The 26,095-nt window shown below is 37.5% G+C and overlaps 1 protein-coding gene across 6 annotated transcripts in view; it reads right to left on the bottom strand.

Annotated features, from left to right (window-relative positions):
• Window positions 1-6,575: 6,575 nt before the first annotated feature.
• The window catches only part of Shab (Shaker cognate b), a 397,151-nt gene continuing 377,631 nt past the window's right edge, over window positions 6,576-26,095 (bottom strand). For 3 of the 6 annotated variants that reach the window (XM_067789092.1, XM_067789091.1, XM_067789090.1), the window contains one exon: window positions 20,949-24,434. In XM_067789092.1, coding sequence (XP_067645193.1) covers window positions 24,381-24,434 — 54 coding nt within the window. In that variant the 3' untranslated portion in view covers window positions 20,949-24,380. Of the gene's footprint in view, window positions 7,145-13,436; window positions 13,720-13,778; window positions 13,973-14,033; window positions 15,295-20,943; window positions 24,435-26,095 lie in introns of those variants that run through there. The other 3 variants (XM_067789095.1, XM_067789094.1, XM_067789093.1) reach the window with 3 other exon arrangements.

Genomic DNA, 26,095 nt, shown 5'->3' on the forward strand with positions numbered 1-26,095 from the left:
TGGAGATAGTCATGAAATGATTCTGTAATAGATACAGAAACTACCGCCTTTCTCAAAATTGTTTAGATGGTAATCTATATGAAGCCTGAACAAAATATAGTTAATGTAAAATTTTGAATATCGGGATGTATGGATGTTTGCTTTTGTGACTCAATTTAAATATGTCATATATCAAATATCGAAGCAATTCCTCTGATATGATTCAAAAACAGGCTAGAAATTACTCCAAAATTAATTTAGAAACGGTTCGAAATAGTCCTGATATAGATAGTCTCGAAAACAGTCCTGGCCATATACGTGAATAATACCGAAATGGTGTGCGATAGTCTGAAATAGTCGCGATATTATTACGAGCGCAGTCCCAAAATGGCCACAGATAGTCAGGAATTTATACCGAAAATGACCACGAAATAATTGCGATATAGTTACAATATGAAAACTATGCCGCAATGATTCAAAAATTACTCGCAGGAATCCATAAAATCCCCATAACGACCCCGAAACAACCCGGAGAAAGTTGTTGTTGCAGCCATTAAGTTGTGAAGTGATTCGCAGACACTTTGGAAATGGTCCCGGAATAATTCCGAAATTATCCTCTAACTCTCCAGAAAACTGGAAAGTTACTAAAAACAATTTAAACGAAAATATATATGTATGAACCATGATAAATGTGAAAGTTAGGATTTTGGAAATCTGAATGTTTCGATGTTGGGCTGACCATACACCTTTGTAACTCAATCACCCCAGAACGGCTGAACTTAATTCGATGGAACTTGGCCATTATGATCTGGAGATAATGAAAATCTTCTTGAAATAGTCCTAAATGTATACAGAACACATTAGTAAAATCCAATATACTTAGTCATAATGGCTAAAAATAATTAAAAAGTTACTGTTGGAAGGGGGCGATAAAAACCAGAAATAAGATAAGATTAAGATGTTACTCATACGCACTGTTATACCATTGTAAAATCAATAGCATTACAGTGGCCATCTCTTATATTTTTTTTAATACCTTTCATGAAAATGACTATTATATTAAGTTTGGTAAAAATCTTAAATGAGAAGAGATAGACCCACCAATAAGTATACCGAAATGATCAGGATGACGATACGAGCGATTTAGTAATGTCCGTCTGTTGTTTGAACGCAAACTATGTCGTTCCTCAATTTTTGACATATCTTGATGAAATTTGGTGAGCGGGTACACTTTCGTGTTCAATAAGACAACTTTCGGAACCTACCTGTTCGGACCACTATAGCATATATCCCCCATACAGCCGATTTTTCAGAAAATAAGTTTTTTTTGTCATATTTCAATTAATCAGATGAAAGCGCCAAATTTCACCAGATGCTTTCGAATATGACATTGTTCAGTTAATTAACTCATCGTCAAAGCTATTTCATGTAGACAACAAGAAACGTGAAACTTTGTGTGAAGATTACCGACTTATTATTTATTTGATATTTTTCGAAAATGTCGCGTATGTATATCTATTTTATTAATGCGCAGCTCTTTTAATGAATAGTATGATCGGGCCCGTTTTTACTTGTTTGTAGCTTAGGTTAGGTTAGGTTGAACTGGCCGGTCCATGAGGACCACACATAGACTGAATAAGTAGTGTTACCAGAAGTTTGTTTTAACGAACAAACTGAAAAACCCTATCAAAAACCAGGACCTATGTTATAAAACTAAAGCCTATGTTACATTTTTTTATATTTTTGATAATGCTTTGCCCAAGATTCGGACGCAAGACCTTCGCTGTGGTAGACGGAGCGCGCTACCACCACACCATGGCTTAGGGTTTGGTCAATGGCTATTTGGAAATAGGAAGTACTCAAGAAAGCTCCGAACGTAGGTTACCAGATGGCTCGTGCTGAATTTTACCCGACTATGAAGCCACCTCGTCCTCCGGTGTATTATCTAGTAGTATTTTTGGGCATTATTCATATCAGCAAATATTTGATGTTGCTCGCTCTCATACCCTCCGTCTGAAAGTGCGTCAGGTTGCCCTTTTTTCTAAAGTGGGGCGAGTTACTAACTTGCTTGGTTATATCGTTGGATTGACCATTGCTCTCAGAGAGCAGTTGCGACAAACACCTACTTCGTGAACATTTCTAGATTAGGACTAGAATTATTTCGGGATGATTCATTTGGGTATTATTATCGTTATAGTTTCGGGGCTATTTCGAGATCAATTAGGAATTATCTCTGGTTTATTCTGAGTCGTTTGCGTTACCATTATGCACCTACCAACCCATGTGAATGTCACAACATTTAAGCCCACAGAGAGTGCGCGCATCCAGAATGCTGGTGCCATAGTGAAGCTCGTTATCAATTAGTTTCCGATTTCTAGCATTCGCTCCTGTTACATGAGTTATCTACTTTTTTACTGCCCATATGTTCTACACATCTTTTTATGGTTCAGCTTATATGTTTGCTTTTTTCGACAAAAATTTTTGTACTGCTTTTTACTGCATTTCGCATGAAATTAATTAAACATTTTAAAACTTAATTAAAATTATTCGACAAAGTATTTTGAAGCCTTTTCTATACTGCGATTTAGTTCGGAGTGTTCTTAGTTTTATTTTAATGGGTTTGTTATATCATTGAGATTGTTTTGCGTTAGTATTTATTCCCTTGAATTTTGCTTTTGCTACTTTTAGTTGTTTATATGAAATATGAGTATGTATTTTGGACTGTTTGATTTGTATGCATGCTAAGTAATTTCGAAGGTCGGTCGAAGTGATTGATTTTAAAAAATAATAGTTTTAATGCGCTGTCCAATGGAGCTTTTTAGCCAAATATAATGTAATGTAGTAGAAATGTGCTGTATTGTAGTATATGATAAATGCAAAAAAAACGATTCTTATTACTGTGAAGCTATTGTATAAATGTACATATAAAAATTACATACAAACTTGAAACTTTCAATGGTGTTTATCTGTTGAGTTAATGCAAATAATAAATTTATATGAAAAATTTAATACCAATTGTCATTGATGCGCTTGTTATTTTTTAAAATATTTTATACCTATTAATGCACCTTCATCTATGTTTATATAAATACAACATTTTGTTGGCGCCTTCTTCCTTAGCAGCGTTGCCGAAAGTCGTCGTACACCGCAGATTGAACTACAATCATTTAATTTTATTTATGATGTATCATAACATACATATCTACGTTTGTTTGTTTGAGGAAAGGGTGTAGTTTTGATCAATATTTTAAATAAATATTTTTAAATGTTCAAAATAATACTATGGAGAAGTTTTAAGCTGGTACTTGAGCTGAGCCGATTTAAAATTACTTAAAACAAAAAAAAAAAAAACTAATTGGAATGATTATACAGTCTTGAAAGCGATGCACGCATTGCACAAAATTCATGGTTTGCACGGATTGTAAAGATACAACAATAAAAAACACTCAAAAATGTATATGGGGTATTCCATCCCATTTCGACCAATTTTGATGTGATATAATTCATTCTTTGACTTCAGTGAGTGAAAGTAAACCTGATTTCCTTTGTGGTATATGTGATTGTTAAGTACGTTTTTTGTTAACTCGTGACCGATGGGCTTGTTTTAAGAACAGTTTTTCCAAGCATACCGCTCGTATTTTATGACCAGTTTGGTATTGATGTGTGAACGTTCTGTGTGAATATTGTTCTCATTAATAGATCATTTGCTCATATTTTAAGACTAGCCGTTCTCTTTTCAAGAAAATGGTGTCAGTTCAAGCACAAGTTTGTTGTTTTAAGGACTGGTCATTCATTTTTCAAGAACAAAAATGTAAGAACATGAAAAGCTTGAATTGAGTCCGGTGGTGATGGATTTTAAAACGAGTGTACAGATCGTGAGCAACTTTTTTCATTTTAAATTTTTTCTTTGCACTTTTTGTTTTGGCAGTTGATGATTTGCAATATTGAAAAAATAAATTACGGTTTTTGATGTGCCGTTTTTGCAATGACGTAACAAAAACACAGAAACATGACTCGTTGCCTTATACATAATTTACCCCTTAACATATATTCTTGTGCAACGAATTGTAGGAAATTAAAATTAAAAAGTAAAGGTATTTCTATAAACCCGAAATCTTACAAACCATTCTAGAGGAAGAACGAAACAGTTATGAAACATTGATAGTCGCTGACGAACGACGTTACGAAAGCGAACACAAAAAACAGATATAGCAAATCGAGATGCAAAACCGCTACAAAAGGCTGTTGAGACTTTGCAGGAGTTTGCGTCAGATGTAGAAAGCTAGCTCATCTGCCGTATACGGTGGAATACACTGAGATGGAAACAATTTAGAGCTTTATAAATGGAATACGGAATGTCGAAACAAAGTAAGCTGCATACGCAAACCTAAAACCAGCATTGAAATTCTCTTACCTTGTAATTTTAAAAATTTGAAATAAACATTTGCAAAATAAATTGTGCTATTTTAAAGGAAATTTGGAACTTAAAATTTAATTTTATGAATTTAAAATTAACGTACTGAATATCAATTCAAAAAAGGGCTAAAAAGGTGCGAAAACTATGATGTCTGGCAACGTCAGGCGCAGTGAACAGCACACTTCAGGAAGGTTTGAACTTACTTTTTCCATTGATGCTTATACGAGAGATCGTGCAGGGTTTGCGCGCTACAACTAAGACAATTCAACATGTGGAAATCAACCAAATGCGGGAAAGCGACGATATGGGACGACACGCCAAGGGGAACGAGTAAACGAAATTACAAGTTACGGCACCGACCACGTCACGGCGGTCTTAGACTTCCAGGTGAAGTGTTCTTCAGATGAAGATATCCTTCAAGGGAGGAATGGGAGGAAGGCCTAAACAGTGGTAGGGCCATTAAAAATGGAAAAGCGAACTGCAGTTGGAATATACTCAAAGCGTATACAGGTAAATCAACCGTACCGACTTCCTGACTCATGCAGTGTCTTTCAGGCGGAGGTCTGTGCCATAAAGAGATGGGAGACTAGTATTAGACTCCAACATAGTAAAGCCGCATATCGTGCGAAGGTGTCAAGCCCCGCTAGCGTAGATAAGGTATCTCAATGTCTCTCTTTGCTGGATCCCAGGGCACGGCAATATTGAAGGGAATGAATTTGTAGATGAGATGGCCACGAAAGGTTCCGAATGACCATCGCTAGGTTATTTCCTGAGCAAATATGTGGAGTATGAGGTTAGGACAACGCACTCGCCGCCGACCAGTTGCGAGTTCTCAAGGTCCTTATGGCCATGTTTGAACAGGAAGAGAACTAGCATCATTCGCAACCTAACAAATCTGCAGTAAGAGTACTTACAGGTGCCATCACAGGTCATTGCGCTACTGTACCAATGCTTCGACGGTCACCAACAAGCTTTCTATCCAGAAGCTGTCAGGATAAGGGGGATGAGAAGTCGATTCATCACTTTCTCTGCCGAGTCGTTCAGGTTTATGGGCGCACCGGTTTCCAACAATCTTGCAGAGTTCGGGAAGGTTTATCTTTCTCTGCTACTTAAGTTTATCGGCGGAAGCAAGTTTTTCGTTGAGGAACACTAGGAAGTAATTTGGTTGGCTGAATGTGCCGCCAATTGGCACTCACTTAGGGCACTCACAATGGATAGAAATGTCTGCGAGTGAAAGTGTGAGATATCACCACACCCGCCCTTTAAATCTAACCTTTGTGAATACGAATTGTTATATATTTTAAAATTCTTACATTGAATTGTTATGTATATTGGAACGATTTTCCGTCATCCCTTGTAAAATTTGGTTTTGAAACAAACCAGTTTCGGCGTTGTGCCATCATCAGTGTCGATTTTGGTTCTCTTGTTATCTTCCAAACTAAGATTCCATATATCTACTTTTTTCTGTGTGATATTGTCACCTATGTATATTGTCATCGATTTTACCGATCAAAAAATTTGTTTTTAATGTTTTGAGTATCCATAGGCAAAACTTAGTTTTGAACACTGTGGGACACCCTATCTCCCATGAAGATCAACATTTTTATTTTTTTTGAGGTCGGAATGAGAGTTTGACAAATCGTTTATTTGATATATAAGGGCCACCCTATTATATTTATACAGAGATAATACGATTTTACTAGGTTTGTCATTCTGTAATACCATATCTCGGTTGGCGAATGGAAAATTTCCAGCAAACTTTAAAGGAAGCATTTATTGTCTTTAAATATATTTCAAAAGCGTCATATACTATGAGAAAGACCAATATATATCCAATATATTCTCAGCTGAGAAAGAGTGTTTCTGATACAAATTGTGAGACAATTTCTAATTTAAACATTTTACTTGTGAAGATTTAGTTAGATAGTCATCAAAGCTCTATTTCTGAACTACAAATTTCAGTCACTCTTTATTTCCTGCAGGGTGGCTTATATAACTTAAGCTGCTTCGCATGATTATTTTTAGTAAGTAGCACGAAATTTAATTACATATCACAGCTCCCGTTCATTATAAGGGTTTTAAATAATTTACGCACAAATCTTCTTCATTGGGCTGATCCTGTAAGGCAACATGAGAAATAATAACAAAGGTCAAACTGACATTTAAGAACCGTCAAAATAATTCGACAATCCGGCAACGCTGTTAAATTGTTCCATATCTATTGCTAGTAATATGCATTTAAATAAATAGTTTTATCTTTTAAATCTATTTACTATGTAATATTAGATTTCATTGCTTTTCTTTTCACATGCCGTTTAGTAGATTTCTCTTAAATATGTATGTATGGGTGTAAGTTTTTGTTTGTATATAAATGTTTTTGTCTTGTTGTTTTTTTTAACTATGAGTAATATAAAATGTAATGACTTTGTTGTTAAATTTAAATTAGTTTTAGCATATTTACTCGCTGGTTGCTAAGCGTTATGTTTTATTCACTATCACTGTCACTGTCGGAGGGAGCGGAGAGTAGGCGTTATTATTCGCTCTTTGGCTTTTTGAGTAATTGCTACGTGGTCCCGGTATTACCGTTAGCACCATTATCTCTGTCATATTGTTCATCGGAATTGCCACGTTGTAGCAGCGAACGATTTTCATCACTAGAACCACCCGCATCACCATTGCTTGCCGCTCCACTATCTCCTGTATCGCTGTTGCGTATATTCACATTCGATGTGAAGGTGGTCTCCGAATCTGAGAGAAATAGAATTAGAGTTGTTTATGTTAGGAATTTTTCAATAAAGTTTTCGAATAACTGCATTGATTAACATGCAAATGTGATTGGCTACGTGAAGGATCACACTTTTTGGCTGCCTGTTTGAAAGTGTTTTTTGGAACAAGTTCGTGTATAGGGTGTTCTTAAAACAATCTGGTTTGAAATCGGGAGCCGGTTAGGTCGATCTTTCACACAGCTGTCAACATGTCTGTATGTACATTTAAGCGCTGGTGAAGAACATAAAAAACAAGTTACTATAGGTGTGAAGGTGAAAATGAAATTTTTTGAACAACGGCTACGAAAATTGAATTTGCATTTTGGAACTTAAAAATTTGCATTGCCTTAATTCAGTAGGTTGGGATAGCTTTCAACAAAAAAAAAAAAAAATTTGTATAATACTTGCAAAGCCAGAACAACGGAGGCAGTAGCTTTTCATACAAACTAGCAGTAGCGGGGCCAAAGGCTGAATCCGGACAATCATCAATAAGCAAGATTCTGCCTAGAATAAGCAAGATTCTGTAAAAAGAACGCTACAACAACTACTTTATTCTAACGAAATTCTGGTTTTTGTACCCAAATGCCTGGGATTATAGCCGATAGATTTGTAAAATGGCTATCAGGGGGACACCTCAGGGCGGCTTGATAGCACCGATAGTTAATGAATTTCTAGAAATCTTAAGGGCAGAAGGAATGAGGGTAGTCGCATACGTTGACGTCTTTTTGATTCTGATTACAGATGAATTATTGCCAACGATAAGCGGACTCATGCATACTGTAGTATCGCGTGGAATTCACCCCATTTCAAACACGCTTAACATTACAAACGCTCGTTCATTGACCCAGGTAACTACCATATGTTCATTCGCTTTCACTAAGTCACCTAATGCATTAATGCGTCATACCCAAATTGCTCAAGTAGGAATCATATTGACAATATGTAGGTCAATATAATAATTCGCTGATAAAGCATTTTTTACTATTGAATCATGCACCTCTTGTATGTAATTATTAATGTAAGAATGTATATATGTATAGGTTAAGAACTTTTGTATAAAATAGAAAGTATTCACGAATAAAGGGAATTCTGATGTTTGCGCTGAGCATTAGCGCTAATGAACTTATACTTTTGTTTAACTTTACTATCAACACACTACAATACAGGTATTTGCGGTATTTCGATACTGGCAGGGCCTGGGGTTGAATTTAACAAAACGGTGTTCACAATAAATCTCTCTTTTGAAGTCAAATATTTTGTTACGATACTGGACTCCAAATTAAGCTGGAGAAGGAATCTTGAGGTGTGATCAATGAAACCTCCGGCAACATACCTCACCTGCAAAAGGGTTTCCGGAACTGAGGACTGCCAGTAAACATAATCTATGACATGTACAATACAGTCATTCGACCGATACTAAAATATAGTCCTTATCTGGTGTAAGGCTCTAAAAAAAAGAGCAATCAACATAAGGTTGGGAAGGTGAAAATGCTAGCATGTCTGGGTATTTCAAGCGCAGTGAACAGCTGACCTCGGGAATAGTTTAACGTTATTTTTCACTTGATGCCACTACAAGCGTTCGTGCAGGGATTGGCAGCGAAAAGGGGTTCTACGAATAAGTGGCTAAATTCAGCCTGTGGAAATCAACCGAATATGGGTACGCAATGATATTAAACGACATGACAAGAATACTATTCAACTGAATCACAATCGACCTAACGACCAATACCGCCCATATCGCAGTGGTTTTTGACTTCCACGTGCAGAACATAAGACATCCTTGAAGGGGGAATGAGAAGAAGGCCTAGAGAGTGGTAGGGCGTAACAACCTACACAGGCGGCCCCAAAAAGAAAAGGGAACTGGAGCTGGAATGTGCTCAAAGCATCTGTAGTTAAATCCACCTTTATCCCATGTGAAGGTCTATGGCATAGAGAGAGCAGCCAGAGGGCTCCTGGATAGTACAGCCCCAGGCAACTTAGTCGACAGCCGGGGCGACAGAATGTGAATGTGAAGTCACTATGGCCATTTGTGTGGATTGGAATGCAACTAGCTTCCTTTTGAACCTAAAACAATCAGATACCCGATCGAGGGCCATCGTTTTACTGATAACTAAGTTATTTCAGTTATATTTCATTCGCATGTATTGAGGTAACGACAGGGTAAAATATTGTTTCAACAACTATCATAAAAAATACATTGGATTGGGTACGAAGAAACTATTTTCAGTCGGTATAAGCCTTCAGACTGCCAACGGTACTACACAGATAATCGCTAGTGTATATATGATTCGAAATTAACCACTATTCTCCATATTAATCATTTGCCGTGTCGTCCGCCACTTGCGATGCTGCACACACTGCTTGACCCAGTGGTTCAAGGGCTGGAAAGGGTCATGAATGAGTGTGTTACTCTGACTCACATTCTACAAAGCTGGATAATAATCAAAGTCATCTCCGTATCCAAAGCTGAAAAATTAACACACCACGAGGCCTTGCATCTCATATACCTCAAAATATATGCTATTTAAAAGCCCTTAGATATCCAGATTAGAACAATTACGACAGACTCCAACCTATCAAGAACGTGGCATTCGGTGAACTCAATGGCATTGTAGAAAACTCTTTATAACATAAACAAGAGAGAGATCAGTAAATATATTGTACACGAAGAACGGTTCTAGCATTGAATTTGTACTCATAGAGTGCACATTCAACCATTATCGCTAAAGGTCAGAAGTGAAAACCCCATAGCTGAGGTGGTGAAAGGAATTATACGAAAATACATTGGTTCGGTGAGAGCAACTTGCCGAGTGCAATTTAAGCATATATATACCTCAGGGAGAAGTTTTCAATTCTTTGGGCCTCTGCCCTGGCCGAGATACTGCTCGAGCTCAATTAATAGGCTATATGCTGGTGAGGTTTTCTTTTCCTTCTGAGCTGTGTGCCGAAGTAACAAAAAGGAGACCTAAAGAAACCAGAACAGGAATCGGTACTTTTTAGTAAATACAAAGTTTAATAAGATGTACAAAATTTAAATAAGAACAGGGAAGGTTGACATTGCCTACTAATTATGTAAAAGAGGCCTTATGACCAAAGAGTTTGATACTGGTATACTCAGCTGTCATAAGCCGCATATTGGTGTACGAGATGTACCCGTGGCTGCAATTAGTTCCCAGATACATCTCACAGAATCTTTATATTTCGAATGAGAGGCAGTAAAGCCAACAGGCTTTCCGATGTGGAAGCGACATCCGATTGCTTTTGGTAATCATAAATTTTTCTAAAGGGGCCGAGATGTGGAAGAGTATGCGCTGAGCGGGCAATCTCACTATATTTTGAGGTATTTCTTCAGCCTGCCGTCGTCGACCGCATCTTCTCCGCAAAAGTGCCATGAATACGGATTTCGTTAAAAACGTAAGAGATACCAATTTCTATTACCGATATTCTTGTGTCGGTTTAGAGGGTCTCCATTGACTTTTAAGGATGGAAATTCATCGTAAGTCCCTTAGGTACGCCTAACGCTGCTCTTTTTTTAACACGCTTTTATTAGCTTGGCCTGTATGTAACGGAATCTTTGAGCTTAATTTTCACCGGTTTCTAGAAGTCTGATTAATTTGAAACTTTGCATACGTATCAAGGACCGATGACAATGCATTAATGTGGTGGTGTGGTGGCATAAGGTCAACGGCCATAAGGTCAATTGGCCTTATTATCCCTTTGAATGGCCATAAGTTTGATTGCAACTTTGCACACGTATCAAGGCTCGATGGCAATGCATTAATGTGAGGGTGCGGTGACATAAGGTCAACGGCCATAAGGTCAATTGTCCTTATTACCACTTTGAATGGCCATACGTTTGATTGAAACTTTGCACACGTATCAAGGCTCGATGAGAATGCATTAATGTGATGACGTGGTGCCATAAGGTCAATTGGCCTTATTATCACTTTGAATGGCCATAAGTTTGATTGAAACTTTGCACACGTATCAAGGCTCGATGACAATGCATTAATATGATGGTGTGGTGACATAAGGTCAACGGCCATAAGGTCAATTGACCTTATTACCACTTTGAATGGCCATAAGTTTGATTGAAACTTTGCACACGTATCAAGGCTCGATGACAATGCATTAATGTGATGGAGTGGTGACATAAGGTTAACGGCCATAAGGTCAATTGACCTTATTACTACTTTGAATGGCCATAAGTTTGATTGAAACTTTGTACACGTATCAAGGCTCAATGGCAATGCAATAATGTGATGGTGGGGTGACATAAGGTTAACGGACATAAGGTCAATTGAACTTATGATCACCCCAAATGACCATAGATTTGAAACCTTGCACATAATGCGAAGAACGCATACTGGAGCCCCATTTTAACACGCTTTTATTAGCTTGGCCTGTATCTATCTATGTATCCATGTATGTTGCACCTTTTGAAGCATTTTAAGATAGGTACTTTTAGCTAGTGCAGGCCACCAGACTAAGGCACCATAAAGAAGAATCGGGCGCACAATGGCTGTGTAAATCCAGTAGGTCACCTTAGGGGATAATCCCCAGGAGATGCCAATTGCCCTCTTGCAGGTGAACAGCTCTGCTGCTGCCTTCTTGGATCGCTCCACTATATGGTTACTCCATAATAACTTCCTATCTAGAATGACTCCCAAATACTTGACTTGATCGCTAAATGCTAAGAACGTACCTCCAATTCTTGGCGGTGTAAGATTTGGTACTTTGTACCTCCTCGTGAAGAGGACAAGCTCGGTTTTATCCGGGTTGACTTCCAAATCTGTGGCGGGTTGTACTCCTGGAGCAGCTCCAGGATGTCAGATGGGTCCGTTGGCGTCACTGGAACCCTTGGTCGTGAGGGGATATCACGCGCCTCCACTACCTTGAGGCGCGCGCCCGGATATACCACCCCTATCAGCGTGACGGCGGCCCTATAAAGGTTTACCGACTTGGCGTCGTCACAGGAAATTGAAATTGCCCTGGAACCATCCTGCATCGGTGTAAGATGGCGGTGGACCAGGGTTGTCTTTATTAATCTTAACGGCCACCGTAGAGAGTGCGGCCTCGATCCACTTCCACTGTTGTTTGGGGATCTTGCCATCTTCGCTGCTCTCGTCTATAATGCCAATGATCTGCCGACCCTTGGCAATTTCGGCGAAAGACCGCGTCCAGCCCCCCTGCGTCTTGGCCATTTTCGGTACCGTGGGGTTGGATTCATCCATGGACCGCTGGCGTTTCGAGGGTTGATCACTCTCGACTAAAACTTTTAAAATTACTTGAACTAAAAAATAAAAAATAAATAATAGTTTAAAAAAACTAAAAAAACACGCTTTTATATCTAACTCAACTAAAAAATAGAAAATAATTTTCAATTAAAAAGGGTTTATATAACAGTAGTAGAAGGTCAAACAATCATTTATAGTTAATTACCTCAAAATAAAATTATAATAAAATTTAAGTTATTAACAGAATAATCTAATTCACAGTAAAAAGCGTGGGGTGCTTGATATTAAATGTTACAATCATTCTGTTGGCAACTATCTGAGAGGAAAGATATGAAATGTAGTCAAATGCACTCCACGCTTTTTACTGTGAATTAAATTATTCTATTAATAACTTAAATTTTATTATAGTTTTATTTTGAGGTGATTAACTATAAATGATTGTTTGACTTTCTACTACTGTTATATAAACCCTTTTTAATTGAAAATTATTTTCTATTTTTTAGTTCGGTTAGCTATAAAAGCGTGTTTTTTTAGTTTTTTTAAAATTATTATTTATTTAGTTCATCGTCTTTCTCAATGGGGAAATCTGGTTTTTTGCGTTCTTCATTATGTCAAAACTTTGCAAAAATAATTCAAGAAAACCAATACATACAAGTGCAGTTATCCATTAAGCTGAGTTCCTTTCTGAAACTCGTGTTATTAAAGCTCTTTGAGTGCAAACTTTATTTAAAAATTTCAGTGCAAATTTGGAATTCAAAAGCGAACGAAAAAATTTGCTTTTGTTTTCACGATTTAGCTTTAAGCGCTCCCGTGACAGCATTAAGCGTTTTTTATTTGTTTTAGCATACCAAGAGACAATTTCAGAACGAATACGAGAGACAATGAAGACATGCGGTGATCCCTTTCGTGCATCATTAGAATGCAGCATCAAACATGACTAGTTAATGATAATAAAATTTTAAACACATAAATTTCATTCGAAAATGGCAATAGACTGTAATTCTCAGATGGCTTATACTTATAATAAAATATAATTACCTAGACTACTGTCTCTGTTCGTTGAATCATATCGACTATCACCAGACATGTGCGATGCTGCCGAAGTACGCGCCAGCATCGGCTTTACTTGACGTAACGCCTGCTCTTCGGGATAACGCGGCGTTTGGAATTTTGTTGGACGCAATTGCAACATCGGTGGTCCGGAGCGTTGTTGTATCAACATTCTATGGCGCAGTGGTGGTGGGGATATCGACTTGGCTAATATTGCATGAGGTAATTTATTCGGTGAGTAATCACTGCCTGATTCGCCCTGTAAGCAAAACTGAAATTTTATTAAAAATTAGTAACAAATCGGCAATGTTTCTCCATTAGTTGAAGTACCATAACAGTGCCATTATCAGACACGCCCGAACCAGACATATTGTCGGCTAGCAGACGCTCGCTCTCCGGATCTGCGAGCACTCTCGAAATATCCGATTTATTTTTAAGTATCGATTTCGAACGTCGATTATGTTCGAGATTTGGCGAAGCATCAATAGAGTCTATCGAAGAGGAATGTTTGCTTTCGAATTTTGCTATAGTAGGAATAAAATGGATTAAATATGTAAGTAAAAAAGTTTGATATATTCACGCTACCTTTTTGTCCGACATTTTGAATACCGAACAGATGCTGATTGATCAGCTTGGTGGCAGTGGCTAAGCTCTTGCTAGGTATAAATGACGAACGTTTCTTTTTGCTCCCACTGCCCGCTGGACTACTTTCGTGGCTACTACTTATGCTATCTGGAATTACTTTTACTTCCTCGAAGCGCGCTCGCGGTTTGCTAGGCGCGGCCCCACCTGAACCTGTTGGCATTGATGTGAAGCTCTGGAAACGTGTTTTTCGATGTTTTGGCACTGTATTATCATTGAGACTAACACGACTGCCACGATCTTGTACTTCGAAATTTTGGTAGATCTCGTCCATAGGACTAATACCACCACCACCAATGGCCAAATTGCGCAATGCTGTATCGCCAGATGCACTTTTCTTTACCTGCGAACGCGCTATACCCATAGCCGCATAACCGCTGCCACCCGTCGGTGGCAATCCAACTATGTAGCCCGTTGTGACTGGTCCACTTGTTAATGCCGTCCCCGTCCCCGTCGTCGCCGTTGAGTCTTTTTCTAATGGATTTATGTACAAATTATCCATATCGATATCCAGCGCATATGCTTCGTCCGCCAAGTCGGCAGTGAGATCACCTTGTGAATGGAATGGATGAGTTTGACAGCTCGCATAAGTATCCGAACTATCGACACTAGCCAAATCTGCATTATTATTGTTGTTGATATTTACATTGAAATTATTATTGTAATTACTATTCAATGCTACCGCAGCATTGCCAGCCGCCATTGACATCCCCGAACACGCACCCACCGATGTCGTATTGAGGTTGTTATTATAGTTATAGTTGAAATTGTTATTGCTGTAACTAGTAATGAAAGGTGGGTAACGAAATGGTGTATCGAGTGGCAACGCTATCGTGGTGGACGTGGTAGTGCCATACGACGATGAGGTGGACGAAGATTGCGATGCAATTGGCGCAAGTCCAGTGGCAGTGTGATGTGGCAGATGGTGTGGAGTGTGCAATACGCCACCAGCACCTCCGCCACCGATTGAGAATATGACTTCTGCATTCGCATCGGCAGTTGTTGCTGCAATAGCACCGATCAGTTGCGGCTGTGTTGTGGCTTGCAGTTGTGTTGGTGGTGGCCCCAGCAAACCAAATTGATTCGCACGCAAATGCCGGTTCGCTTGATTGGCAGCCATACGCATCTCTAGACAGACGGGCTTGTGGAAGTCCGACGTTGGAAGCGAAATAACACCTTCAGCATCGGTGAACTCCTTGAAGTCCTGCAAAGGTAAACAAAAATTGGCAAAGATAGAATTATTTTCATAAATTGCAAATGCTGGGACTATGGAAAAAGGGATGGGATAGCTATTGTAGTTTTTAGATAAATTTGGGGTGTGGTTAGTTTTGTGATTATGCATGAGGATCTCGAATCTACGAAGCTGGATATGTGAATCTTTTTTCCTAGCAATATAATTATGTATGTAGGTATGTGTGTATAAAATGTCATTACCTGCTAAAAGCAAAATTATGTTAATGTATTTTAGTACTCTTAGAACAGAAAATAGATCCTTGCAGCAGAGGTCAGCTCCGGTTCAATGACATATTTTTCTTGTTGAGCTTGTTATTACAGACAGCTGAAGCTCAGGTACAGCTGTTGGCAATAAGATGCAAAACGCTAAAAGACCTTCCAACATGGATGCTGAATTTCCTTTACTTCACATACCCTGGGAATGCGCTGATGGAAAATACCTTTGGTTGCGTCGACTCGTGTGACACATTTACCAATCCCGGGAAAGAATTGCTCGAAGAGCTTGAGATTCATTTAGTAAAATCCACTTGCAAAGAGAAAGTATAACGAGATTCAGATTAGAATTTTCTATTTTGATGGTGGACATGACAACACTTTTAACTACTGTGATTCGATGGCATGTAACTGGAATTTGCTGACATTTTAGAATATAGGTACCAATTCTCGGCTTGTTGGTGTCCACGTTAATTCAACGGTAAACATAAGCGTCGTACTGACAATCCAAATGCAAGTCATGAAAACAATCGGACCTTGCGAAGTCTACCAGAGTGGCACTAAGGTTCGTTTTTGTAGTGGAAGAGAGACTTCGCCGCCAAGTACTGTCGCTTTGAACAAACGCCTCGCTGCGATCCGCATCAAGGCAAGATTCTTCAACATTTTGCTTCACTGTGCCTACGCGGCAACAAATGGATAAGGACTCCTTTCTTAAGATAAAATAGGGAAGCCATACGATCGCAGCGTACTTACTTACTTAATTGGTTTCCTCATTGCGATACCTGTCGCCAATTGGAAACCTCAATGTACTCAAATCATATTCCACCTGGTCCCTTTGCATAACATAATCCATAAAGCGTAGCAAAGTATCTTTAGTCATACTGTTGGAAAACTCAACCCCAACGATATAATTTTCCCCAATCAGCTGCCGTTGTTCCACTTCACCGTTACTCAAAATAGTAGTACCAGATTACAACATTTAGCTGCTCTCAGATCAAAGATCACGATAAATTTGATCACATCGTGATGTCGACGGCAGGCATAGCAGAAGTGATAGTCAAGACATGCATATGCCTCTCGGTAGTGACAAAAGTGAAAGCAGTACTACAAGGAATGATGGTGATCTAGACGTAGCCCAAGAAATACTTAGATCTCACACCTCCGTACTGACAGCAAAAATGGACCTGCCGATAAAACTGGGAAATGCAAGCACATTTCTCACACCCTAAATGCCACCGATGCTGATGTAATAGAGTTTCAGTGAGCCCTGAACTGTACGATGGGTAATGGCGCGCGGCCTTAGACGGGCTTTTTGGTTATTATCGCATTACGGTCTTATCTAGTGTACTGTGCGAAAGACTTAACACCAAAGCTAACAAACTTATTGAAACTTTTGAAAGCGCAAAAGCAAGCTGTCTGTATGTTGCTACCTCTGAATATAGGTTTCATGGGACGCTTCTACGGATTTGTCAAGTAATGTTGAGAAACACCATTAGCTCCTTGAGGACTGGGAGGGACCTCTGCGAGGTATCATCCAATTTATTTACTTGATGCTAAGAAAGAGAAATGGAGCAGCTGATCTGAATCGTGATGATACAATGAATGTTATCTGAGTGCAATTGCTGGCGTTTGCTGCCAATATTGGCCTTAACAAAAGCGCCGTAAGTTTGGACTTCTCTGGCAGGAGAAATTGTGGAACAACGCAAGGACGAGTCATTGGAGAAAGAATCGCCACATTCGCTGTTCTTTCTGAGTGATACCAATTTGGGGCAATGAAGAACTATGTTCATGTAGTAGTGTTGAGCGAAAGGGTGATTTTACAATCGCTGTGAAATGTCCCAGTGTGAAATAACAGTGATTCATACCAGTAATTTGATTTATTGTTTCAGAACTTCATAGATGTGTTTATGCATGTCACCCCTGATTATATAGTAGCACTGGTGCCACGCCATAATAATTTCGAAGTAGTGTTAGACTTCGTTTAATTGGAAACCAGGATAACCGCAAGTAACAATATCAGCTTTAAAAGACAGTGATCGCCAGATAGCGATTTTCGCTTAACACTAGTGGTAACCAGAATTACCAACGAAAAAATGTCAGCCTGGAAGTCCAACGAAGAATCAATCTTGCCAAGAAGTGCCCCTTTAGACAGAGTTGGTAGTGGAAAAGTAAAGAACCCTCTCGCTGATCAAAACTTGCACTCTACATGTCTGTCATTACAGCTGTCCTGATGTACATCTGGAGGTTATGGACAGTGTCGAAGGAAGAGGGAAGGGCAGCATATCGGAAACATTATATGATGAGCTATACGAGCAAAACCTCAAGGGATTCGCAGGCAAGAAAATGAAAGCTTAAGAAGGAAAATGATGGCCGGGTAGTCACATGTAGGTATTAGGACAACTTATAAGGTAAGGAGGAAATGTCGATAGATAAGATGAGACTTCTACAATGTAAGTCGCGAATAATATGGATATTTGTTCGAAACTCCCAAATGTGTGAACTCTCGCATTGCCCGACTATAAAAGGCGGCGTAATCAAAGAAATAAACAGTTTGCAATATTTCTAGCTGCGTTCGAATACTGAGTAATATTTTCCATGTGTTATACTTACCACACCAGGGAAATATTTTGTTTTATATTGTGACGAATACTAGCAACACAAAGGGATAATGTCATCTCTAAGCCGATACTGAGCAGTGACTTGTATGCACATAACCAAATTAATCATTATGTCTACACATATGTCCATACAAGTAGCGGAGAGCAACGCACCAACACATGCATATATCGGAGATACTGCCAAAAGTAGGCAATAATTTGTGCAAGTATCACTCACATATACACGCGCATATGAGAAGCTATACACGTGCATCTGTAGTTATAATTTTATAGCTGGTAACTAACTTCCTTACAATATGTATGTATGTATAAAGTTTAATATGTGAAGTACGGTTTGGTGATATGAAGTGTATCCACACAAAAAAGAGGCATTTGATTTCGCCGTATGTTTGCAATGTATTTTCAATTTTGTAAACATAAAACTATTTTAACTACTTTTCATACAACTATATTGAATTTAATGCAAGAAACTGGTGCTACATTTTTCGAAATAAGAACTAAGTTAGGGGGTGCAGACATACTAAAATACTTTGTAAAAAAAACGTACGAAATCTTTTAGAAGTATGCAAAAATCATAAAAAAGAGAAAAGATATAAATTTGCATAAAACCAAAATCAATTAAAAAAACCATGCTAAATTTCTTTGGTGCTTATTTTGTAAAGGCAATATTTTTTGTTTTTATTAAATAGTAAAGTGACAAAAAATATACATATACATATTTATATAATTTCTGCTAACTTAAATTAATATACATATATTTATTTATTCGGTATCTATAATATTCGTATGCATTTCACAATTTCAATTATATACTAATTAATTCAATTATAATTAAATTAATCAAATAAAATTGCAATCACTTGAAAAGTATATTTAAAGCGTGTGTAGAGCGATTTAGTTTTTTTAAGTTTTTTATTAGCACTCGATTCTTGTGATGCTTATTGTCATAAAACTATATAACATACGTACATTCGTATATGTACAGCATTGAGCAAAATTAAAGTACTCTTAGGGTAAATTGATGTTTTCAAAAGTGCCAAATTGATTGAAATAAAGTTATAAGCGCATTAATAGCTGTGTTTATTTTTACATATATACACATATGCACTTAAACGTTATATGGACTGCCAAGTGCATAACTTTATCTACACTTCTGAAATTGCTGCGTAGAAAATTAATACTCCTAAATTTCAATACGCATTATACTCAGATGCAACTGAAATGTGTGTCTATGTTTTACCTCTACAAATGGTGTGTGTGCACTATTCATCGCAATCGATTCTGCTATAGGTTATACACTATGCCTAACAGAGGTGCGTGTTTCCGTTATTCGGTACAACCCGTTCTGCAGCTAGTTATTTAACCACTACCGCTAGATGGGTCTCCTAAACCTTAACTAAGTGATGATAACCGTTTTTTTTACCCGCAAATGTTGATGTATATACATGTAAAAAAGCACGGATAATATATACAAATTTCGTCAATTAAATTCTTCTTTTTATTATTTTTGATATTTTTTGAAAGAACTTAAAAAATTTTGTAACTGTGGAAAGCAATCTCAACTCGTTTTCGAAAATGTTTGAAATTTCGAGAAAATTTTACAAATACTTCGATTTTTTTTGGAGTTATCCGCATTGTTTTGTAGCTTTAGGTCTCTCAAAATTCGTATTTAGGATAGGATAGGTTAGGTGGTAGCTTCCCTGATAAGGATAGCTCACTTGGACAACACGAAGGTCCGTTGTGATACCACATACACCAAAAATAACGGTGACCTAGATCCAGCTACTTAGAGAATCGTTGGGTAGCAACGATAAAGCTCTGAATGATACCGATCTCAACTTTGGATATATCCTCGGGAGATCCAAGTGAGTCGCGACCGAAGTACTTTCGCCTAATTCTGGCAAAAGCTGGACAATCAAGCATAAAGTGATTTGGTGATTCCACCTCATCATCCTCCATACAGCTGCAGCAGGATGGAGTTTCCAGTATATTGAGACGTACCGCATGGATACCCATGGGACAGTGCCCTGTCAAAACCCCAATGACCATTGATAGGTGAGCCTTAGTGAACCCAATTATTTCAGCAGACCTCCTGCCATCCACTTTCGGCCAGAAAGATCTTGCTACCCTGCAAGACGTGGTATCCGCCCAACGTTTGCTGAGCTGATTCGAGGCCCAGCTATGGAGGAGCAATCCACAGGTGGCCAGCGGGATCCCGAAGTCCCTACAGCCATCTTCATCCGGTTCAGTTGTACCGATGCGGGCTAAGAGATCCGCTTGACAGTTACCCGGGATATCACTATGGCCCGGGACCCAGATAATCTTAATTGTAAAATAATTCGATGCAATCGCAAGCGAGGTCAGGCACTCCCAGACCACCCTCGATCGCACTGTAGTTGAGCTCAAGGCCTTGATAGCCGATTGGCTATCAGAGTAGATGTTAAATTCCCTAACCGTGGTAGCACTGGATAGCATTCCATCCACCGCATCCTTAATCGCAGCAATTTCCGCTTGGAATACACTGCAGTGATCAGCCAACTTAAACTTGCGGCTTAAATTTAGCTCTTGACAAAAGACCCCCCCACCAACCTTTCCATCCAGCTTTGACCCATCCGTGAACAAGTTAACCGGTCCCATGCCCCAGATAATTCCTCTTCCCCAATCCTCTCTCTCTGGAATAACTGGGGTGAAGGTTGTATAGGGAGCTGTTATCGGCATACAGTAGTCCGTTCTGTCCGGGATGAAGTCGAAACTGGTAAGAAGGCTAGAGTGTCCGCGGTCAGAAAGTCTATATCCCATATCACGAAGCCTGACCAACGACCTTGCCGCGGCCGCCTTTCCCGCAATATCTACTGGGTATATGTTCAGCATGACGTTCAGTGCCAAGGTAGGCGTTGTTCTGAGAGCGCCACTGATACCGATCAGCGCCGTCCGTTGCACTGACACTAACATTTTGGAGGTGCTCGCCGTGTCCAGTGCTTTCCACCAGACCAGCACCCCATATAGCAGAATCGGTTTGACCACCATCTCATAAAGCCAGTGTACTATTCTTGGCGAGAGTCCCCATCTCTTTCCGATAGCTCCTCTGCAGCAGTACAAGGCAATGGCGGCCTTCCTGGAAAATTCGTATTTGCTTTTCAAATGTTTTTTTTGGAAGGTATTAAAGGACTTCTTCCGTATAGAAAAAATTTAAAACTTTGTATGGAGGAAAATCTAAAGCAACCTTCGGAAAAAAAATGTTAAAAACTAATGAGAATTTTAAGATACTTAGACTTGTACTTAGTTAGACCAGAATTGATTGTTCTACAAAACTGTACACTCAAAACAAACCCAAATATAAAGTTCGAAATTTGCTCGAATTTTTGAATTTTTTCGAAAACGTTTTTGAGATGGATTTGCATAGTGTCAATTAACAAAATAAAAAATAAGAGACTATGCAATAAATGGCACTGCTATTATTATTTTCGCTGCTGTAGATACTTACGACACTTGCGAGTAAAAATCAATAAACCAATAAGGACTTTACATAGACTGAATGTGTCCATAGTGTTACCAGATTTTTTTGACGACCAAACGGAAGAACGCCAATCAGGTTTCCGGACTTATATTATAGAGTAACTTCTTCCTCTTGGCAAATACTAGACGTTTTCTAGGACCTAGCTTTATTGCTGCCTAGACATTTGGCATCTCTGCCGTCCCTAATAGTTCAGAATCAATAAGCTCAGAATAAGATGAGCCGATCTTTAAATTTTGTATGGAAGTTGACGTAGTTCACCATTGAAGTTCAAACTCGAAACTGCCTAATAACCTAGCAAATTAAACGATTTTACACGGCTTACGAGCTTTGCGAGGGATTTTCGAGCTTTCATGATTTGGCGTTTTATAAAACCGTTGGATTATGGTAATTCTAGTAAAGTCTATGCATAATTTTTCCAGAGGAATTTTGAATTGCCTTTTTAAACAACTACGAAAGTCGCCTAAATGGTTAAGCGCCAATTAATAAAGGTGATTTCTTTTAAGAATTTCCAAATGATTGATTTTTTCCGAAAGCCAATTTATGAGTGGAATGCAATATCCTTTTTGAAGAATTTTTTATATGGGAACTGAAAATTTCAAAATATAGATAATCTTAGGATAGAATTTGGAGGGAATTGTCAGAGTAAAATTTATAAAAATTCAGGAGACGTTATTTGACTTGAATAGAAAGTACTTGTACGAGGCATCAGGCCAACCTAATAAAAACGCATTGCAAGATTTTTCTGTCTCATTCACATACAAGTCGTATGAGAACAGCGGAAATGAATTTACGGTGTGAAAAGCGAACGCCATTTCTAATTTTTGTTCTGCGCGACATTTCGGTTTGACGTTTGCATACATGTTTTACATGCATCACCATAATCACGCAAGATGTTGCGTTTGTAAATAAAAGCTGTGTTTTTTACATATATAGACGTTTACGCTTAAACTTTATATGGACTGCTAAGCGTCAAACTTTAAATACACCTCTGAAATAGCTGCGCATAAAATTTGTGCTACTAAATTTCAATACGCATTATAATCAGATGTAACCGAAATATGTTTCCATGTTTCACCTCTACACTAATTCTATGTATCACCTCTTAAAATGGTGCGTGTCCACTATTCATCGCAACTGATTCAGCTATATGTTATACATTATGGCCATCAGAGGTTTGTGTCTCCGATTTTAGGTACACCCTGTTCTGTAGCTAGTTATTTAACCACTGCCGCTAGATGGGTACCCTAAACATTATCTAAGCGAGTATAAGCGTTTTTTACGCGCAAACGTAAACGTATAAGTTTGAAAAAAAAAAAAAACACGGCCAATACCTATTAAGGAACTTTAATCTTAACAATTGAAACTTATTTCGCCTTGGCCATTTACATACAAAATTTCGGGAAGCACTGTTATAAACATTCTCACTTTACCAGAAAAATACTTGCTTATATATGTATTTTATATCCTGTTATTTTGTTAAATTTACGTTTTTAATTTTGAAAAGCGTCTGAAAAGTACCAATGAGTGGGAAAAATAGTTTCACTTGCAAAGTGCGAAAGCATTCTTAGTAAATCAAATGTCGAATTTTACTTCTTGTACTTTACATGTAGCAAAATTTGAAGATTTGCAATGTAGATTGTATGTCAGATGGCGCAAGTGTCGCTCGATTTGCGGTTCTCCATAAAAATACGTGAAATCTAATCATCATACGTATGATTGCGTCGAAAGCATCTATTTGAAAAAGTAGATTGTGACGCGGCTATTATTTCGGTTAGGGCAAAAAAGTCGTTTATGCTCGTGCGTTAAGCAGAGCATTAGGTTGGCCTGTAATAGACTACGAAAAATACTTGGTACTTGGGCAAAGTACTCGAGCATGTACTCGTAGTTACTCGTATTACAAGTTGTAATTTACAACACTATGCTTGACTTTTAGGCATGCTGGAGGAGATTCTATGGCAGTGCCTATCAAAATTTTAGTGTAATTATCTAATAATGAGCACTCTATCAATCTTAAGCAGTGTGTAAAAGTAGCCCACCACAAATAGATGTAGAAGCTCAGGTTAAACTCGCCAAAGTGTGTCCTTTATTTGTCTTCTATATTAATTTGTAAGAAAAGAAAAAACAAAGTATAGTATACTTTAAAATGCCAGTAAAAGGACTAACGCGAAAAAATTAAGTAACTGCTCCATATTTGCCCAATACTGTACATGGACATTTGTTTTCCTTACTATTTAAGTGAATATAAATAAATTTAATACAAAAATAAATGATTTAGTTTTATTTAACTAAAACTACTTATATGTTTGGGTAAATTTCTTTAACACTTTTCGTTCGCTAATAATAATTTTTTTATGTATGTATGTATTTATTAAATAAAAATTAAAAATTTTCAATAAAACACATGCTTAATATTCTCTATGTCTTTTGGATAGCATTCATATATGTATGTATATCGTGATACGTCTTCAATTTCACATCAATTATATTGTTTTATGGTTTAAATTAAACATAATATAAAAAATATTCTTTTAATTACATTTAAAAAAAAAAAAAAACCAAAATAGCATGTAAAAATTCAATTCGAAATTAAATCTTTAAATCCATTATTTGTTTTAATATTTTCTGAGTGCTAATGGGTATAATGTGTATATATAATTTGGATTGCTAACTCGGTTTATATGAATAATTTTGTTCTGTTTTGTGAAAAAATTAAACGCTATTCGCACGTAATGGATTACATTCGCCTTGACATCGTGGATAGCCCTTTAAATAAATAAAAAAAAAAACAAAAATTAAAATTAAAATAACTATTGAAATAATGTGGAAAATTATAACAACTACTTAGACTACATTTAAAACATTCAATTATTTACTTTCAAAGCAAACTAAAATATAAATTACTTTTTTTAAATGAAATGGGCAAAAATTTGTGTGGTTAAAAACATTGATGAATAAATAAATTTGTTTGATAAATTGTTTTGAAATTGAGAAGCATTTATATGTCAAATACGTGCATAGTATGCATATTTAACGGTTTGTATGTATATACATTCCAGCAAATTTTAACCGTAATCATAATACTTAGGAATGCAGCACTGACGAGTTTTCAGTCACTCTCTTTCCATTTGGGATGTGCTACTTTAATTTCTGCTTTAGAATTAAAAGGAACTGCAGTTTTGCTATGCAGACGAGTATGAAGTCGGACATTCTAAAGTGGGCAAGATACCTTTACCTACTTAAAGCTACGAAAAACAGGGTGCTCTGATATTCTTACAACACAGTTTCATCAAGAAAGCTAATTCAGCAAAAACAGTTTCTAACTATAGAGAAATATTGTGATTTTACATAAGAGTTCTTAAGTAGTTCCCTAATGCATCTTTAGTCGAAAAGTAGACGAAAGAACTGGGTTAGAATTCGGTTAGAGAACGTTTTGAGAAACACTACAATCCTATACTAAGTTTTGGTAGTATTGCTCGATTTTTGTTCTATTTATGGTATTAGTTGATAGTATTATAGAGAAGTTACATAATAAGGGATGGGTCCACACCGGATTTTTCAAAACTTTTAACTACATGTATACCGTAAATATATAAATTTTTTTTTTGCCATTCGATTTTGAAAGAGAAATTTTTTTAAAGTGGGCAAATTTTAACATAAAACTTTCAAAGGCTTTTGATTTATCCCTGCCAGCATTTTCTATCGCGCAAGTCACTCAACCCTATTACGGTTGTCAACGTGAACCATCACTTCGTATCGTCGTCGACATCACGTCGTATCAACACCAATGTCACGTCAATGCATAATTAGTATTTACTAAGGCAATGTATTGATGTCGACGTGATATCGATAAAAATACGATCCCTATATTTTTGAGAGTTGATTATTTACAATTTGTATTGAGTTAATTTTTTGTCTAGTGGACAATTTATGGATCTAAATAACTGCTGAAATCTGTTAGTGCACAATTAAGCACATTGTTTACTATATAGTTTGGCAGCTTAAATTGAGGTTATGTTGCGAATAGAGTGTAAGGCACTCGAATTCAGTGAAAGAGGACACTCGAATGGAGTGGAATGAAGAACAGCAGGAAGAGCAGAGTTGCATTGGATCAATATACCTTCAATAATTGTATCAATATTAAAGATAAATTTAGAAAAAATAATTAAATACTTGAGTATAAGCAAAAATTTTCTTTCAATTACTGCAATTAAGGTGTCCTAGATGCTATATATTCCAAAATTATAATATTTTATGTCTGTTTAAAAATTTAACTTGAATTTCTCTAAAGATTTCCGTAATATGGCCATTAGTGATGTTTGTGTGTGTGTGCTAATTTTGAGCGATCAGCTGTTAGTTGCGCTACTTTGTAAAGTTTACAATGATTAAGCATTCCGGGCAAAATACACACAAGGAATTTGTCTACG

The sequence above is a fragment of the Eurosta solidaginis genome, chromosome 5 (genome assembly GCF_040869045.1).
Source record: "Eurosta solidaginis isolate ZX-2024a chromosome 5, ASM4086904v1, whole genome shotgun sequence".
NCBI lineage: Eukaryota > Metazoa > Arthropoda > Insecta > Diptera > Tephritidae > Eurosta > Eurosta solidaginis.